General features: G+C 42.7%; 1 protein-coding gene across 2 annotated transcripts; it reads left to right on the top strand.

Moving 5' to 3' along the window:
• Window positions 1-213: 213 nt before the first annotated feature.
• trim37 (tripartite motif containing 37) lies at window positions 214-18059 on the top strand. 2 transcript variants are annotated; one of them, XM_079355897.1, is made up of 25 exons: window positions 214-462; window positions 1577-1666; window positions 2144-2245; window positions 2534-2574; window positions 2730-2846; window positions 3527-3614; window positions 3868-3990; window positions 4578-4701; window positions 5052-5119; window positions 5423-5547; window positions 6033-6083; window positions 6817-6898; window positions 7135-7211; window positions 7355-7534; window positions 7734-7848; window positions 8469-8660; window positions 9053-9186; window positions 9318-9400; window positions 10877-11095; window positions 11680-11988; window positions 12305-12454; window positions 13391-13589; window positions 13740-13831; window positions 14212-14322; window positions 15247-18059. In XM_079355897.1, the coding sequence occupies exons 2-25, from the start codon at window positions 1646-1648 to the stop codon at window positions 15291-15293; spliced, it is 2850 nt and encodes a 949-aa protein (XP_079212023.1). In that variant the 5' UTR covers window positions 214-462; window positions 1577-1645; the 3' UTR covers window positions 15294-18059. The 2 variants fall into 2 exon arrangements, with proteins under 2 accessions (XP_079212023.1, XP_079212022.1); XM_079355896.1 differs by having other exon boundaries at window positions 11680-12012.
• The last annotated feature ends 1351 nt before the right edge of the window (window positions 18060-19410 follow it).

Raw genomic sequence — 19410 nt, 5'->3', positions numbered from 1 at the left:
AAATGTCCACGAACATGTGTGTGAATAAATAATTAAAATAAGAATAAATAAAAATAATAATAATTTTTTAAAAAAGAACTGACGTCATAGTGGGTGGCGGTAATGCTCTTCCTGGTAGAAGAAGAAAAAGAAGAAGTTCTTCGGTCGGTCCACTAGGTGGCGGTGATGCTCTTTAAGCCGTGGAACAACCGAAATCAAAATAAAGTCAAGAGAAGAAGAATATAGAGCCTTCTGATTGGTTATTGCTAGGGGACAGACAGCGCTACCGCTACATCTTTAATTTAGGGCAAAAAGCAGCTTTTTTATGGTTTTGTTTGATGAAGTGTGGCCTCTGCTACAACACAAGCTAACATAATTTATCATTTATTTGTGTCTGAAGCAGCGGGGGGAAACATCAGCTGTGTGCTCAGGTTAATGATGGAGTTTTCTGCCTCTTTTATTTGTCAGGTGTGACAGACGAAGGTAAGTGAGCCACCCTGCTAGCTAGCTTATCTAATTATTATTTTTTTATTTATTGATCTATGTCTTCTTGTTTTGAACCCGGCCTGATGTCTGTTTCTATATGAAGTCTGACAAACAAACAAAAAAACCCCAAACATGTCTGAGGTTAGCTGTCTCAGGGTCTGGGCCTCTCATGTCGGCTGTAAGCTAACAGAGATAAAAATATGTTTATTAAGGATTATTTTATAAAGTTATCTTTAATTTTCTTAAAGGGCGAGGCTACAAAGGTCAACATCTGTCTAAATCACACATCTATGAATGCACCTTATTATGCCGAGGTATTGACACCTGAATACATAATAATAATAAAGATAATTAAAAAAGTCATTTCCTAAATAGATGATGAAAAAGTAAAAAAATTAAACAAATAGGTGTTATACTTTAATCTAAATCTATAAAAGGGAGTTCATGGGTTTATTGTACAGATCTTTTATTGAGTCACTTTTTAATCTTTTGTGAGTTTTATCTCTTTTTTGGTCATCTGTCAGTCAGCGTACAGCAAATATCCTCTGTTCAGTGTTATTAAAACAGTCTGTAAAATAATTATCCCCTGTCAGATATCTGGGACAGACAGACTTTGTAAATCCAGTCCTGACCCTCCTCGTGTCGGAGGTCCAGGCTGCCCAGTTCGTCTGCTGGGACGATAAAGGACTGACAAATAAAACCGTAGAGTTCACTAAAAACACAAATGTATAAATATATTCAACACTCTCCAGGTGGTCTCTAGTTTTTATTTAGATTAATCCTTTAAGATACAGAAACTTGACCAGTGTGGTATATCTCATTTTGTATCGGTGTTCTTATTTACTTTTAAACGTCGCCATAACATTTAAGTGAGGGTTGATAGTTTCATTGTAAGGTCTGTTTCTTGTCAGTGATTGGACACAGATATAACACAATATTATTAAAAGAAGTTTGAGTTTGAACTTTTTAACAATAACATAAAACACCATGAAGTGCAGACTGCAGGAAGTCATACAGACGTTTATGAAACGATCACTAAAACAATGAAATGTGAGAAACGTCAAAGAGTCGAAGATATTTAAATGAACTTGAACTGTTTTTTTGTTTTTAGATCACCGGCTACGACTTCTTGGATTTTTTTTTTTTCCTCTCTGAGATCAAGATCTTCACGCTGGCCGAAATGGACGAACAGAGTGTTGAGGTAAATATCTTCAAACATCGCCCCAATATCGACTAACACTAAAAAAATAATATTTCTTTATAACAGTAAACAGCCGAATGAAGGGGCGAGCGTCTTCATCATGGCGTGCTGTAGCTACCTACCTTAGATTTTCTTAATTAATTTATACCTGTGTATATTTCCCACCCTGTTTTTAAACATATCATTATAGGGAAACGAGTTTGAGCATCCAGGCTCTGAGACTCTTTCCCTTTAGCTGAATTTACATTTCATAAAACAGCCTTTTGTGTTCTGCTCCTCTATTTTGGATGGATTGTGTTGGAGTGGTAAAATGATGAGTATGTGCTGCTGAGAGAGAGAGAGAGGAGGGTGAAGTTTGACCCGACCTGCCTTCATCTTCTTGACGACAGTCAATGACTGATGACGGCTTCTTACATTGTGAGTAACTGTACAAGAATAAAATCATGACCCTCGCGTCTCTTTTCCGTCTCTGTGCAGAGCATCGCAGAGGTGTTTCGCTGCTTCATCTGCATGGAGAAACTGAGGGACGCTCGTCTCTGCCCACACTGCTCCAAACTCTGCTGCTTCAGCTGCATAAGAGTAAGTCTGTCTCCACCAATCAGGGACCAGAATGTCTCCTTTTCACACTGCCACTCTTTGTTCCATGGTTACCTGGTACTACAAGAGAAAACACTGCTTAACGTTGCGTACTGTTTGTGTTTCCTGAATAAGTTACTCGCTGAGGAGAAGAGATATTTACAGGTTTAGACAAAGACAAGTCCCTCTTTGAGTGACAGCCAGCTGAATGATTGAATCACATTTATCTGACAGTCGCCGTCAGTGTGTTTAATTGGTATCATTATTATAATTGTATCTCTCTTTTGACAGCGATGGTTGACAGAGCAGAGAGCCCAGTGTCCACACTGTCGGTGAGTCCTGCTCACACACTGCACCTCCAGAAAGACTCGTCTGTGTCCAAGAGTTTCCTTTTCAAGAGAACTCGACACTGAAAACATGTCAAAGTGTTGTTTCAGTTTCATGATTGAACCATTCGTATTAAAAGTGAGTGTCCTCTGACACGCAGGGCTCCGCTCCAGCTCAGGGAGCTGGTGAACTGTCGCTGGGCAGAAGAGGTCACCCAGCAGCTGGACACCCTGCAGCTCTGCAGCCTCACCAAGCATGAAGACAACGACAAGGACAAGTGAGCACGTCACACCTGATGCCACATGTCCGACTCTCCTGTTCTGACTTCCACAGTTTGTTAGTTTTCACGACAGGAGAAAAGTAAATCGTTTTCAGACTACTGTGGGAAGAAACGCTGACAACTGTCTGATCTTCTGCTAAAAAAGAAGCTGTAACAGATGCAAAGGATGGTCGACACTTCTTCTTTACCTTTTATTAAAGTCGAGCGAGTTTTATGCAGATATTTAATTTATTTTAAAATGCGGCTGATTTTTTTTTTCAGTTGTTTTTGTGCTGCTTTTTCTCCCACACACTCCAGATGTTCTTCCTCCTCATGACTCTCCTTCTCTGACTTCACTGTCGTCATTCTCTGTCTGCAGCCTTCATAAACTCAGTGTGTTTCTGAACTCTTTGTAGGAACAGTGAAGGCAGACAGACTTAGACAGTGATTTGGTTTTAAAGACTCCCCGTCTTGTGATATTGCTGTTTTTTTTACACTTTGTCTTTAATGTTTCTAAACATTCACCAACTTTATTTTTCATCGATACTTTGAGCAAAGTCATATTTTCAGTTTTCAAAATGTCAGACAGTGGTTTTACACATTTTAGCCAATCCGTTTAAAATCAAATAAAATCTCTTAATAATTCATTTTGACACGCTGGGTGGTTTTAATGTTTGTTTTTTTTGTCATTTTTGCAGATGTGAGAACCACCATGAGAAGCTGAGTGTTTTCTGTTGGACCTGTAAGAAATGCATCTGTCACCAGTGTGCTCTGTGGGGAGGCATGGTAGTGTTTCACATCTTTTAGTATTTGTGTGCAAAAATACACACACACGCACACACACACACACACACACACACACACACACACACACACACACACACACACACACACACACACACACACACACACACACACACACACACACACACACACACACACTATTTAGAATTTTGTGAAAAGTAACCTTTCAAATATGATTTTTATTAATAATATAAAACCAGTAAAAGTCATGTCTTTGTCTTTTCTTCACATCCAGCACGGGGGCCACACCTTCAAGCCTCTGGTTGAGATCTACGAGCAGCATGTGACCAAAGTGAAAGAGGAGGTGGCAAAGCTCCGGCGGCGTCTCATGGAGCTCATCAGTCTGGTGCAGGAAGTGGTGAGGACTGCTTTTTTTTTTTTTTTTGGTCCTAAATACAACAAACGTCAAAAATCCCCAAATCCACGACCTTAACTGAGTTTATGAGTTAGTCTGAAAGGGTTAATCATGTAGTGTCCAGGCTGGTGTGAAGTCAGAGATCTGTGTTTGAGGGATCCAAGTGAGTGTGATCCTGAGAATACTTGATCACATGTCGTGTCATTTCATAAATGATGACGTGTCTGTCACTTTAAGAGGAGGAAATGAAGCAGTTGTCGGGATGAATTCTCAGAGAGAGATCAAATAAATGTGTTTCTACGTCAGGTTCATGTGGAAGAAGAATTCCTTGATAACTAAGTAATTCACGAGACGACCAAGAAACATAAAAAGATTGAGTTTAAACATGTAAAATAAGTTAGCCTCATTTTTTAAATATGTATTTGTGTTAAAGTTGAGGCCCTTTGGAGTAAAGATTCTCTGACATCCACTAGATGGCACTAACACAATGCTGTTTCCATTTAGGACTGGTGTCTGGTAGATGTTAGGAGTGATACTTGTTGGTCAGCTCGTGTGTGTTTTGTGCGTTTGTGTGTCGTCTGGCGGGTCAGGAGAGGAACGTGGAGGCTGTGAGGGGAGCGAAGGACGAGAGAGTCAGAGAGATCCGAAACGCTGTGGAAATGATGATCGCTCGTCTGGACAACCAGCTGAAGAACAAACTCATCACCCTCATGGGTAAAACTCCCATCAGCCATCAGTGATGTAACAATCCTCCTTAAAGCTGCACAAAGAATCACTATGTAACCTGTGTGTGTGAAAAGGCATCTAAACGTTAACTCCAGCAGGTCTGAAGGTTGAGACCTTAGTCCAACAAAGTGCGTTCCCCTTCTGAGAGCAGATAAACCTTTTATAGCTGCTGGTAATACACGTATGAAATATTTATCTGGGCTGAGTGGATGCACTCACTCACTCACTCAGCACCCACATACAGTACACAGCCCAACCACTCGCACTCTGCAGCCTCCATCAGGGCCGACATTCAGCACCAAGTACGCTGAAAATAGAAATGTGCTCTTCCCCACCAGGCCAGAAGACGTCCTTGACCCAGGAGACGGAGCTGCTGGAGTCTCTGCTGCAGGAGGTGGAGCATCAGGTTGGTCGTCTCCAGCAGCTTTACATTCACAGAGCTGCAGTGCAAAGAGCTGCTCTGTTAGTGCTCTTCAAGTGTGGCAGTCGATGCTCTACTGCTGCTTGTTCAGCTGTGGGTTAACTCAAAGTGTCAGTTACTCTTCTCCTGGCTGTCGTTGCACATTAAGACACTGATAGAGTGTCAATATCAGCACGACTTCTCCACACAGAGACTCAAGTTTAGCACAAACTGTTAACCCGTTAATTAAGTGCATGTTGCGCTCGACATGACGTGTGTATTTATTTTGACTGGTCGTGTGTTCAATAGCTTCATTCCTGCAGTAAGAGTGAACTGATCTCCAAGAGCCCGGAGATCCTGCTCATGTTCCAGCAGGTCCACCGTAAACCCATGCAGTCCTTCGTCACCACGCCGGTGCCTCCGGACTTCACCAGGTACCCTGCTCTCCTGGAGGGAGTGTCATCCTCATTAAATCACCCTTCAAGATGACCCGTGTGTTTACGTTTTTGACTGTACAAGAAGTCAAATTATAGCTCACATTTTGAAAACCAAAGGTCACTCATGTCCGATAGTCATTTCTGTCTGTGTGACTTTTTATAAATGACTGAAACGATCAGGTTGAATGAGTTCCAGATTAATAATCTGATGAATTAGGAGTATTGTGTGTGTATTATATTATTGACAGATGGATTACAGCATGTTGTACTTAATGAATGAGCTAAAGTTTTCAATCTGTATCCCAGGAAGAAAACTTTATTTTATTTATTACACGTTTTGAGAGACAAGAGAAGATTCATGTCTGCGTCCCGTCTCGACACCTCTGACAAACAGAAGTCATCCTGCTTTGAGTCATTGAGTTATTGATGTGTGTTTGTCTTCATTCAGTCCGTGTAATCTACGTTTCTCTGTGTTCTTTCAGCGAGCTCGTTCCCGCCTATGACTCCAGCACTTTTGTTCTCGTCAATTTCAGGTAACTTCAGGTTTTGCTCCCACAGTTTTTAAAAACCGACTGCATGTGTATTAAGTGATTAATCTAAAATGTTTTCTTTCTTGTGCAGAGAGAAAAAACCGACCTCGGCTTCAACAATCTGCACAATTCAAATTGAAAAATGAAAAAAACAATTTAAAGAGCGATCATTATTCATCAGCAAAGGACAAAAGCAGTTCTTGAATGGCGTTTAGCCCACGATGTCGGGACAGTTCAGTTTTAAACAAATGAAATTCTGAGTGCTGATGAAGAGCTGCTCAGATTTGTAGAATAATGTTACATTACGCTTTTTGTCAGACAGAGAAGTCGACAGCATCTTTTAAAAGTCGTAAACTTAAAGTGTGTTTTTCATCTAAAATAAAGAAATAATTCATCATGTGGAGAAATAACTTAAGACAAGAAGGTTTGGAGTGATTGTGTACGGTGCATCCCCTCGAGTGATTCATGTTTTAGTTTTATAATTATTTAGAAATATAGATTTAAACCTGGAGGCTCCCAGCTGTGCCCTGTAATATATAATGTATTTACATCTTCTGTTAATGTTTAAAGTAACTTAACATTGTGACATCCTGCCTCAGCTTGTAATCAGAGTGTTAAAGGTCATAGTGCCTGATGTTTGATAAAAATCGAAGCCTGATCCAGAGACATCTGGACCTCGGGCTCGGAATGAACTCTGACCCGGGTGACTGAGAACTTGATGTTTGTTTGTTTTTAGCACCCTGAGGCAGCGGGCGGACCCGGTCTACAGCCCTCCTCTGCAGATATCTGGTCTCTGCTGGAGGCTTAAAGTCTACCCGGTGAGTTTTCCGTCCATCCACTCGAAGCTTGACAGCGTCCACGGGAAAGTGCCTGCTTTGATTTCTTAAGTTTATGATCCTTCGCAGTAATGTGCGCGTTGGAAACAGGATGCATTCAGTGAGCTGAATGTTACCTGACACTCTGATGCTCGCGTTCACATTATAGCAACGCCAAGCTTTAGTTTTAGTGAGTTGTGAGAGATTTGAAATCTGACTTTTGGAACGTGTGTCATCAGGACGGGAACGGCGTGGTCCGAGGGAACTACCTGTCTGTCTTCTTGGAGCTGTCGGCCGGACTCCCTGAAACATCAAAGTATGGAAACATTGTTTCTTTTGTTTCTCTACAAGCTGGATCTTCCCAGTCAAGTCTTACTCTTTGTGAAGAGCCCTTTAATGGACTGGTTCTCTAAAGCTTCAACTCCTCCGTGTTAGTAAAGTTACTCTGGCTCTGTGTAGGTATGAGTACCGAGTGGAGATGGTCCATCAGGCCTCCAGTGACCCGACCAAGAACATCATTCGAGAGTTCGCCTCTGACTTTGAGGTCGGGGAATGCTGGGGCTACAACCGCTTCTTCAGACTCGACCTTCTGGCCAGTGAGGGCTACCTGAACATGCAGACCGACACGCTGGTCCTCCGGTGGGCTGAAACACACACACACACACACACACACACACACACACACTCACACTCACACTCACACTTACTCACTCACTCACTCACTCAAACTACTCTGGCAGAAGAGTTTTTTTGCCAGAAAATAATCAGTATTATTTGATTCTCGTGTGTGTTTGTGCGTGTGTGTGTGTGTGTGTGTGTGTGTGTGTGTGCTGCACAGGTACCAGGTTCGCTCCCCCACCTTCTTCCAGAAATGCAGAGATCAGTACTGGTACATCAGCCAGTTGGAGTCGGCGCAGAGCAGCTACATCCAGCAGATCAACAACCTGAAAGAGGTGCAGAGTCTGTTGTGTATCTCATGTTGATTTATTTCATAGGAGGAGCTTCTTGAGTCTCACTAACCTGCTGATGGATCATTTATTACATCTCTGAAAGAGATCACTCGGCTCTATCTGCCAGTTATTTTCTTCATTTAACAAGAAATGTTTTGGTCTAAAGAACTTAAAATGTTGATTAAAGTTCCCCGTGTCCAAGCTCGCCTTTTTACAAAAGGTTTGTTTTCTCTGACTAACAGTCCCGAACCCAAAGTTTTTAAATGTGATTTATTGCACAAAACAAAAAGCAAAGGTTCAAATATATTATATATTGATTATGTTCAAAATATATTTTTTTTTTCATCAACTCAAGAATAATTGAATCAATTTATTTCACTTTTCTTGAGTTCATGGTGTGCACAAAGTTTGTATTCATCTCTCCTTACTTTTTATTTAAAATGTGACATTCTGATCTTTCCTGATATTTCAGATATTGTTGTAAAACTGTCTGAGAGTTTTACATATTCAGATCTAAATATTTGTCATTGCTCTGAACAAGCTGGCATGAAGCCGTTTATGCAAAATCAATTCTTTCTGACTGGAACAGTTTTTTTTATTTATTTTTTTTCTCCTGATCTCAGCGTTTGGCCATCGAGCTGTTTCGCCGACAGACGTCACGCAGCTCCTCGCCTCCCGACATGAGACTGGCTGCGAGCACCACGACATCGGAACGAGACTCTCGCTCTGCGAAGAGTGACGACGAAATCCAGACCACTTTGAGCAACACGAAGAAAGGAGAAGAAGAAGAGAGGACCCAGCACGATGACTCTAATGTGAGGAGTGAACACGATCAAACTGACAGAGCAGCTCTTTTTTAGACGTTGGAGTGATACGAAAAAATAATTATCGGTAGATTATTTTTCCACGACTCGATGGATTAAAAAAAAAGTTATGCCTCTTTTGCTTGGGTCATTTCAAATAATCCCCAGAAGCGAGTCCACAAAGATTTTAGATGGAGGCTAAACGGTACTACACCGACCTCTGTGAAAAAGAATCAGGCCGAGAAATCAGAGCAGGCTGTGACTCAGAGAGGAGCTGGATTACGACGGTCCCATAGTATTACACAGATTAAAAAGCATGTTTGCAGGTTGAGCCAGTTGTTTGCATTGAAGGAAGAAGAAGGGAGACGAGCTCAGTGTCCTCACGTTTCATGGGTGTTGTGCAGGAGCTGTCCGACGGTGACCTGGAGGTGGACTGCCTGACGGAGGAGGAGGTGAACCCGCTGGACGGCAGCAGCACCTCGGGGAGCTCCACGGCCACCAGCAACACGGAGGAGAACGACATCGATGAGGAGACCATGTGAGTTTCTATTGGCCTAAAGAATATCAATGAGAGCACACAGGGGCCAAGTTTCCCTTCTGAGGTGACGCAGGGCAAAGTAACTTTAAAGACCGAACACATTCACATCATGACTGTGTGCGTTTGCTCAGGTCCGGAGAGAACGATGTCGACTTCATCGGGAACCTTGAGACAGAAGAAGGAGAGCTTCCTGATGACTTGGCAGGAGCCACAGGTATGATTCACACACTCCATATGAAGCCTTTTTTTTCTCCTCATTAATTCTAAGTGTAGATCCTGCAGTTTGTTTCTGCCGGTGTGTAGGAGGGCGGCCAGAAGAGATCAGTCTCTCTGCTTGTAAGCAGATGCTGTAGCTCACAAACTTCTCTACTGACTTCAGTAAAACTTTGTGAAAGGTTTGGCTTTGGTTTTTTTGGAATAAATCCTAAATAACATTTTCCATGTCTGCATATCCTCAAGGGCCTGAATGACATACATTTAGTCACCAACACGAGTCCTCAGGGGTCCATGCAGAGAAGTTTGCACGTTGCCCTAAAAGTTATAAATACATCATGACCATAGACTGTATCAATGATGAACGTCGCCACTGTGGCTTCAAACCTTCGGTTTCTCGCCTGTGTCTGTGGAGCCTCGAGTTACCGCCATGTTGTTTTCTGCACTCAGATGTTCCCTTTGTTAGAGAGGGTGGTGTTGAAGCCTGGCAGACGACCAAGAGCATTCATGAAGCAGCCTTCCCCATAACCTTCATTTCATACAGTCATAAATAAACAAAAAAGAGAGAGGTCCCAAAACTGCCTGACACTCGAGGATCTGCAGTTTTTTTTTCACGTCGTCCACATCGGCTTCATTTTTCAGCAGCAGCTCTGAAGCTCTAATCTATCTCACGTAAAGGGTTAAATGCTCCGCCTGAATGCAGAGCCATGAGCATGTCTGTGAGCCTGCTGTGCATAATGGGCTTGTCGTGCTTGAGTATCGTTACCTCGGCTTGCTTTTTAAGAAAGGACCCTGAGATGGAGCGGACAGAGGAGGCCAAACAAATCCTTTCCGTTAGTGAATCTGTGATCATCCCATATTTAATGTCCTGTCTCAGGTGAAGGCCTCGCCCTCAATTCACTTGATGCAAACACTCAATCCTCCGCCTACTGTTTGAGAATCTAACGGATCAGGTCTTCCCGTGGTGTTTGGCAGCGGCACAAGCACAACACGCTGACACGATGGTGGGCCTCAAAGCGGCTCCTTGTGTGTGTGTTTGACTGTGTTGGTGTTGAAAGGTATGAAGAGGATGAGTCATTGTTGGTGCCTGTGCTGATATAGAAACACTCGGTGTCTGTATGTGAACATGTGTGGGGGTGGTGTGTGTGTGTGTTCACTCTGTTAGATGTCAGTGTGGAGCAGAGTCAGAGTACTTTCTGTATGTCCCAGTGTGTCCTGATTTTTTATTTTTTTTTTCACCATGACTCTTTTCTTTGATTATGTTTGAACAATAAAGTTTCAGCTCCGGTTTTCTAATTCGAGTTCTTTGATTTGCTGATATGACAGGACTCGCTGCCTCTGTACAGCTTTGTATTGCATTCTTTGAAATCTAGTTTTCATTATATTAAAAAAAGAACAAAGTGAACGCTACAGTGTCAAACACATTCGACCTATGGAGAAAAAAACAGCATGTGAAGTCTTCTGCTCGACCTTACAGGTGGATCCAGCTCCAGCATGCGCTCCTTGCACCGCAGCGCTGCAGCCGGTCGCAGCAGCGGCACAGCTGCCGGTGGTGCCGGCGGTCCAGGCAGTAACAGCCTTCTGGAGATCGACCCGGTCATCCTGATCCAGCTGCTGGACCTGAAGGAGCGCAGCAGCGTGGAGTCCCTGTGGGGCCTTCAGCCTCGGCCTCCTGTTTCTCTGCTGCACAGCCAAGGTCTGTGAACACACTGCGCCCACTGACAACAAATCACTGCAGCCAAACCCAAAATCAATACTTGAATTCACGCTCAGGGTCCCTCGACAAATAAGAAGTCTCCCAGGTTTCTTCTTTTCCTCTTAAAATACAAAAACGTTGTTTTCTTTCATTTCTCTTTGATGATAACGTCCAGCTCATGTATCTGGGGTAGCCTTTTAGTGCCGTGCTTTTTCTCTCTGTACGAAGTGTGTATGTCAAAGGCTGTCATGGCACATCCTGCACAGTCCGTCTCCTTCAGAAGCCTTTTAGAGTTGTTTACGTCTGACTGGGTTATTTGTTGTTTATTTTGTAGAATAAAACCTGAGAATCTCTTCAGCTTCTGTCAACTTTGGACATTATTTCAGACATCTACTTGAAAACCCAACGACTGTGAGACAAGGAAACCAGCAGCTGTGACATTCTGATTGATTTCCAGAAGTCATTAGGACTCATTCCTGCAGCTTTAGAGATGCAGCAATCATTAGGTGCACTCCATTTCTTACTCTAGAAACAGGTTTTTTTTCTGTTTCTCTCCTCATGTTCCTGTTTCTCTTTTCTTCCAGCTCATCCTCACTCCCGGAAGGATCGAGAGCGGCGACCTCAGGTCGTGCGGCGATCAGCTCCAGACTCCGGGGTCCTGATCCGCCTCAAGGCTCAAATGGCCGAGGTCCGCAGCAAGATGTCCGATGTCAAGAGCCAAGTGCTGGAGGCCCGGGGGACCGGAGAGACCAGGCCCGGCCCGTCGGGGGGCTTCAGCGTGGAGGAGGATCCCTCTCACCACGCTGACTCAGAGTGGTCAGCTTGTCGTAAACCCGGAGAGCTGGACCTGCTGGGGAAAGCGGCTGCTGCTCGCTCCAGGCCCTGCCGTCCTGGTGAGGACTACTACATGCAGACTGGTGATGATTTTGAGTTGCTCTGCAGATTTAGTGTAAATAGTTTTCCAGTTTTATTTCATGAATGTTACAGCTATCCCGACATAATCCGCTTTGAAAGTCTATAAAAAACAATTTAAGCTATGAGGGGAAACTCCTGAATATCTATGATGACATTTATCTGAATCCTGTGTCCGTGCTCCCACATTGAGTGGAGTTGCACGAGTTCAGGTCTAACTCACAGTCATCTCCATAAATCTCAGAAACTCAAACCTGATCTGTGTTTGCTTTTTTCTCTTTTTTTCTGTTTGTGCAGCCAGGAAGTCTCTGTCCCCCGTCCTGGACGACGGTGGCTCTGTGGTGGTGAAGAGGAGGAGTCCAGAGGAGATGGAGAAGGACCTGAGAGGAGCAGAGCTGGCCTCAGAGCTCAGCATGCACCTTAAAGAGGGACTTGGAGCTTCTGAGGGTCAGTACTTTTGTGTCCCTGTTGAACCTGCACTGACACAAACATAATATCCACCTAAAGACTTTAAATAGCAGGCAACAACATGAACCGTTCTTTAGAACTGAGGCTCAGTTAATGTCGCTCTTATTAACTTTTTAAAAAGACTAAATAGAAATGAAATAAAATGGTTAAATGAAATCTTCTGATTGGAGGGAAAGATAACTTCAATGCAAAACACAGTAACAGACGGTTTCTAAGGAGGGTTTCTTTTTTCCTTTTTTTAATCTTCCATTTGCATCATCGCAGTTTCATCAATCAGCCATGAGGACGGTGTAAATTTGAGGCTGTAAAAAAACCCAAACCGTGTTGTTAACATGATCACGGATCTACTTGAAGTACATGATGATGGAGTCCACTGCTTTCCTCTTCGCTCTTTCAGCGTGACTCAAAATAGTTCCTGGAGCTCTCGTGGCTGAACTTTGATAAACTGTGGGCCGTTTGAGCACTACGCACTCCTCCGCACCAAAAAGTGTGTCAATATTTCAACCAGTGTTTACATCCACGTTCCAGACACTCACTGTCCCAGCACATAAACACTGAACACGCAGCTCACACTTCTTATTGGTCTCATTGTCAAACCCTGTTCTGAAGTTGTTTAAAATCTGCTTGTTGCTGTTCTCTCTTTAAGGACAGTGTCCATGTTGGATGAAGGACTTACACTTCTGTCACTTCTTGGGATTGTAACAGAAGACCAAATATAGTCAGAGAGCAAAAAACCAGATCAGCTCTCGAGTGAAGGGAATCTGGATCCATCCGGCCACGGATCATAGATTACTGCCTCATAGTCTAACGAGCACGCAGCCTCTTTTAACGCAGGAGCTGTTTTTTTTTTATTTTTCATCCTCGATTGAAGTAAAAAAAACAAAACCAGTGAATTTGCTCCTGTCCCTCCTGTAGGAGTGCTGAAGCCAGACGGCATGCAGAGCCCCCTTGTGTCTCTGGGCAGCTCCTCATCAGAGCAGGCGTCCACCTCCAAGCAGCAGTACTCAGTGGAGCAGCAGCTGTACGGGGCCTCTGGGTCCAGAGATGACATTTTTACCTTGGGAGGACCGAGCTTCTTGACTGCCAGCAAGAACTGTGGCAGTAGGACCCTGGGGTGCGTCTCTGAGACTCGTTGTGAACAGAAAAAATATCTCAGTTTAGCGACGGCAGATGGCTGTTACTCAAACTGCATCAGAGGGCTCTTCACGTCTCTGTCGTTCCCCCCTGCTGCTCTCAAACACACTTTTATTTCTTCCTGCTGCAGGGCGGCCATGTTGGACTGTGAATCTGAAAGCTCGGGAAACGCCCATCAGTCCTTGCTGGAGGGACTTTCTGCTCAACCACATTTGAGTGAAGGTGAGCTAACGCTGCTAACAATGTGCCCTTAGCTTAGCATAAAGATGAGAATCGGCTAGCTTGGCTTTATCGATTCTAAAGGTGCGCTCAAACCAGACGTTTGATCCTCAAATGAGAACGTGGATTATTTCACTCAGATACAGCCAGACTAGTCGGGGTTTTCTCGATAAAGAAGGCTTTCAACGTTGTGTACCAGCGTGCTTTTATGTTTCCGATAGATGTGAACTCAGTCAAAGCATATTATAGTTTTTGGGAATAATCGAACAGTTAAAAGGTGTGAATCATCAACGTACACGATTGTAAAGCAGTAAAATTGAAAATGACTTCTTTCTTCAATCATGTCCTAAAATGAAAGTCTGGTGACTTCTGTCTGTTTTTAGATCCATCACCATCCGTCCTCGTGGTCGCGACAAGCAGCGACAGCGACACTGAGGACGAGGCCCTGCAGAGCAACAACTCTCGCTACGACAACCAGACTCCTCCCTGCACAGGTAGCCAACACACAGACGGATGACTGAGGTCAAAACGACCACGATTAAAGCTGTTACACTCAGGATTGTTGTGTACTGTGAGACTATGCGATCAACATTGTTACTGCCGCGACGACCCGACGGACGTCTTCCTCCGTCCCTCTTCTCCAAACACATTGGCTCACACCTTATTTTTCTATCACGCCTCAAAATCAGACACTCGAACAAACTCTTTCTTTTCAAATCTCGAATCAAACTGATTTCAGATTTGATTGTGTTGTGTGTGATTAAATCTTTAGGGAGGAACAATCTGAACCTCTACATGAAACCAGAATGTGTCTCTAGTCTGTCTACAATGATGAGATAAGTCCATCCTGCTCCACTTTTCAGAATAAGTGTGCTCAAACAGGCTGTTTGGAGGTGTTACCTTTGTGACATCACAAAGGGCAGTAGCCCCTTCCTTACACACAGATACAAATACACGTTGTTAGAATACAGGGGGCTGAACAGACCACATTGTCCATGCTAATCCATCCAGTTTACAAGGACGTAGCATTCATCAGTTTCAGAACACAAGTTTAAGAAAAGCTTTCATGAAGCTGCCTCAGACCTTCATCGGATCTTCTTAAGAGCAAATTCAGGAAAGGACTTGTGAACATATCTTCGATCTTTAATCAGTTTGTAAAGTTCTTCAGAATGATTAAAGTGAGTCACAGGAGACGAGAGGTCAAAGAGCTCCAGCTCCTCGAATGAAGGTCGATTTATTAGAGCGACAAGTTTCAACTCGTGGCGTTCCTCGGGGTCGTCTGGGGTCAAGGTCACAGGAGACATGAAGCAGCATGTTTAGTCAGTTATTGTGTGATTGTGTGAATTTAAACCTGGACAAGACAGATCTTAAAGAAGGTTCGTTCCAGACAAGTTATTTCTCATCTTTCTTCCTTTTAGGAGATCAGCTTCTGTCTGATGACATGAGTCTGCCTGCTGACAGGTGATTCCCTCAGAGTGTGAGCGAAACATCTGGAGACCACACACACACACTCACACACTCACACTAGTTACACACACCACTAGAGTAGAAACTGCTTGTTATGCATGAGGTCAAAATGAAGAGCTCACCTGCTTGTCCAGACACAGAAACATTTCTCTTGATGTGATCACGACCAGTTCGTCACAGAAAGTAACGGCTGTTCTGATTGGCTCATACTAATCAACATTTCACCACTGCCAACCGAATCTTTAAATCTACGAAGGACTTTTATTTTGAAACCTGAACCTGGACTGCAGGTCATTTAGTCACTTAGGTTAACTTTCTGCACATCCCTGTGACATGTTCAGTGTATAGAAGCTTTTATATATCTCACATATTAACAGGCGTTCAAGTGTAAATGATCTGTAGCCGGTCTATAAGAGCTCAGCGTGCTGTCTGGTTTTTAGTCTCTCCCTCATGTCCCTGTCGGTGCTTAAAGTCTTAATTCATTCCTTAAACTTCCAGTTTCATTCACACTCGGCTCGTCGTCTGCAGAAACTCAGTCCTTTCTACTCCTTCAGGTGAACCTGTAGCTCTCAATTAGCTTTGCATGCATCTTATGTAAATGTCTCCTCTCTTAATAACAGCTGCAGCAAAGTGGCTCTTTATGTGACATTTGGAAAGGGTAAAGGATTACTCGCACGGCTTATAAAACACCTGCCGCTCTGATGTTTGTGGGCTGAAACTTTGAAGCACGCTGCAGATCAGACTCTTAAGAGTTTCGAGCGGATGTTAATTCTTCGGCATTTGCTCGGACATCACTGACTGCAGCTTCCGCCCACAAAGAGCTGCCTCGACATGTAATTCAGCTCATGACGGGACATTCAGACATCACTGTTGGTCTTGTGAAAAAGCAGCAGATTCACTGACCTGCAGCAGGAAGACTTGAAACGGAGGCCTGGCTGTCGTCGCCGTGTTGACATGAAGATCATCTCTCCTTCAGACTTTAGATCAACACCGAGTCGAGCACTGCTGCTCTCTGAGGATGAAACGTTGACACAAGCTGCACCTCTGGCAGCAGGCGATGAAATCACAGCAGCTGTTTAATATCAGCCGTTAAACAAAAAAGACCTAATAGCCCTTAATCACTGCTGATGATTATACTTGTCACAGCAGCAGACACCAAAGACATGCGCTGTTGTGCTCAAGTCAAGAATCTGTGTGATTCATCATCAGAGCCCTGAAACTAAAGCAGCTAAATGAAGTGTAACCTCCTTATTTCTTTTTTTTATTTTTTATTTTTATTTTTTTACACCTGCGTGCTTCCTGCTGTGACAAGTAAAAAGCGCAGCATTAAATCCAAACTAGGTCTTGACCTCAGCACATCCATTAAAGATCAGCCAGAGTAAAACAAACCAGAAGGCCACTCTGGTTGTTTTTATTTGTCCAGGTTTTCTTCCTCCGTATTTAGATATGAAACACACTTTCATGTAAGGCTGAATTAATAATTTATTGAATGATTGACTGATGTAAATATGTCGTCTGCGAATACTTTCCTGTTTTCTTGATATTTTCACATCATCAGGAGATTTAGCAACATTCACATCGACTTAGTTTTGCACAGAAATGTCCGTAATGCTGTTGCTGAGCAAAAAAAACAAAAAAAACCTTCAATAATAAATCCATTAAAGAACTGAACAAATGACAACTAGGAATGTTTTTCCAATTCACCTACGATGTGTGCTTTTTTTTTTCTTCCTGTTCCTGCACAAAAGAAAACACAAAACAGAAATCCTGTTTTTTTTTTTTTTTTTTTTTGTCTTTTCTTTTCTTTTCTTTCAGTATTAAAACAGTCGACGGCACGTTCTGCAGCTCACTCAGAGCAACGGCGACATTTTCTCCGGAATATGTTACTGATGAATTTTTCAAATGTCATTTTTCTGTGCTGTGAGCACGACAGATGGCCCCACAAACAGGCGTCTCCCAACCTGGACAAATAAAACAGAAACTGTGCCGCTATGTTGCACTGGAGCGAAAAAAGAGAAACTGTTTCTGCGGTGTTTTTGAACATCCTTTCTAATTCTCAGAAAGCGTGACGGCAAAGGTTTAAAAAATCTGTAATTACATAACACGTACTCTGTTTGCTTCACTGCCTCTCCTTGATGGATTCATTATTCTTCACCTGAGCGCTCCCAGCAAACAAACACGTGTCAGGCTGCTGCAAAACCATGCACATTACTGGGAGAAGACATCAGCACATAGGTTTGTCTGTTAGGTATCTGTAAGGAACCCTTTTCTGCACTTTGTATGACTGATGATTGGCTCTGAATGGTCCCTTTCATGGTCACTGAGCCATATCTTATGTTGAAGGTCTTTTACACTCTGGATGAAAGAAACGGCTTTGTGTGACGCTTCTACAGTCCCTAGTTTACATTGTAAATATGTCCGAGTCGTGGTGCTTGCTGTGTATGTGCCTCTTAAGTGCATGGCTTTACTGGCTGAATGAAGGGACGTCTTATTTGCACTGAGACACATCCAGACAAATCATCCACTCCATTAGACGTAAAGTGTTTTATTCCCATCACGAGTCCACCTGATCTTTTCCTCTGTTACGGTTTACATGTTTACTAAAATGATAGTCTCTCACGTTTATTAATCTTCCATCTTATTTGTGCCTGTTGTGTCTGAAGCTGCTTTTTATTTTATTTTTTGAATGTTCCCAGAATGCACTGCGCATTATTTGATGTGTACATTTCCTTATTGTGTAATAAATCAAATGTTTTAAGATCTGTCTGATCTCCAGATTCTCGTCTCGTTTTTCTTTAATGGACTGACATCGTAAGGGAATAAAAGTTGTGAAGTAATATTCAAGAAAAAGATTTTTTTTTTTCCAAAAGAACATGAAATAAAAGTTTTTATGATGCTGTACAATAATAGCTTGAAAAATAGTAGTGGAGGAAGGTAGAGGCATTGTGCTTCAAAATGTTTATTGAAGGCAGACAATGAGTTTGTATAAGAACTCGACCCAGGATGTCGATGTGTTTTAAAGCCTCAAGTTTGAAACGTCTTCTGTTTAATAGAGTCGATCGTTGTAGACTTCAGTGTGTATGAACAAAGCCCCTCCTCATCTCTGGTCATCGAGTTGCCTCGGTTGTGAATTGTTGATACCATGTCGCCAAACCCAGTGAAAAGTTAACCTTGAATTTATTGGAAGAAGAGACCACGAACAGAGCCAACTTTTCAGGAACAATCAACTTCATGAAAAATGTCTCATATTTTTTTAATTGGATTTAATTTAATCAAAAACTTGTGCAGTTTGGACCTCGGATGGAACAAAAACAAACTGAACAAAACAGTCTTGGTAAAGAAAGGCTTTATAGACCTTTTTGACACGTTATTTTCCAGGCACACCTTCGTGACCCACTGTTGGGTCTGGACCCACCAATTCAGAACCACTCGGTGTTTCCTCGCACGTTGCACTCAGACTCTTCTTAATCGCTGGTGCTGAGCGCTCTGATGTGATATAAACCTTTGAATAAACCGTCTCTCCAATAACGTGGGTTTATGCATGAATGTATATTTTTTGGTAAATTTAATGAAGAAAGCACAGATCATAAAAATCATTCATATACATAATGTCTTTTTTGTGTCGCTGGTTTGGATATATCCTTCCTAATGCCCAAGGGCTTATAAATAGGAAGAGAATGAAAGACAGAGGGACCCTGAAATTCTCCAGAACGTTAGTTCCTGTTGCTGCTTGTTGGAAAATAAATGGTTTTAAGAATAATGTGAAAATTGTGTTTTGATCCTTTATGAGCATATATGGAGTTAATCATTTCACAAACTCCTAGAACAACATGTTGTGCCCTACATGTAGAAAAACAAATCCCATATCGTACATGTAAACACTCATCGTGGTTCCAGTCAGAACCTGCTGCTCCTCATTTTCATACAGAGCGAGGAACACTCATTTTCCTTCCTTTCACCTTTGTTCCCTGAAACCTCAAACTGGTGTAAAGCAGAGAATAAAGCCAGATTATGAGTGGGGTGAAATGATGAGTCTTTTTATAGAAAGAATGTGGAGGACTGCTCACTTTTGTAAAGCTGTTTATGTAACAGCAGACAGCACTGTTCCACATGAA

This window comes from Symphodus melops, assembly GCF_947650265.1.
Source record: "Symphodus melops genome assembly, chromosome: 11".
NCBI lineage: Eukaryota > Metazoa > Chordata > Actinopteri > Labriformes > Labridae > Symphodus > Symphodus melops.
Note: the sequence above shows the minus strand (reverse complement) of the source record. Positions and strands in the feature narration are given on the sequence as shown.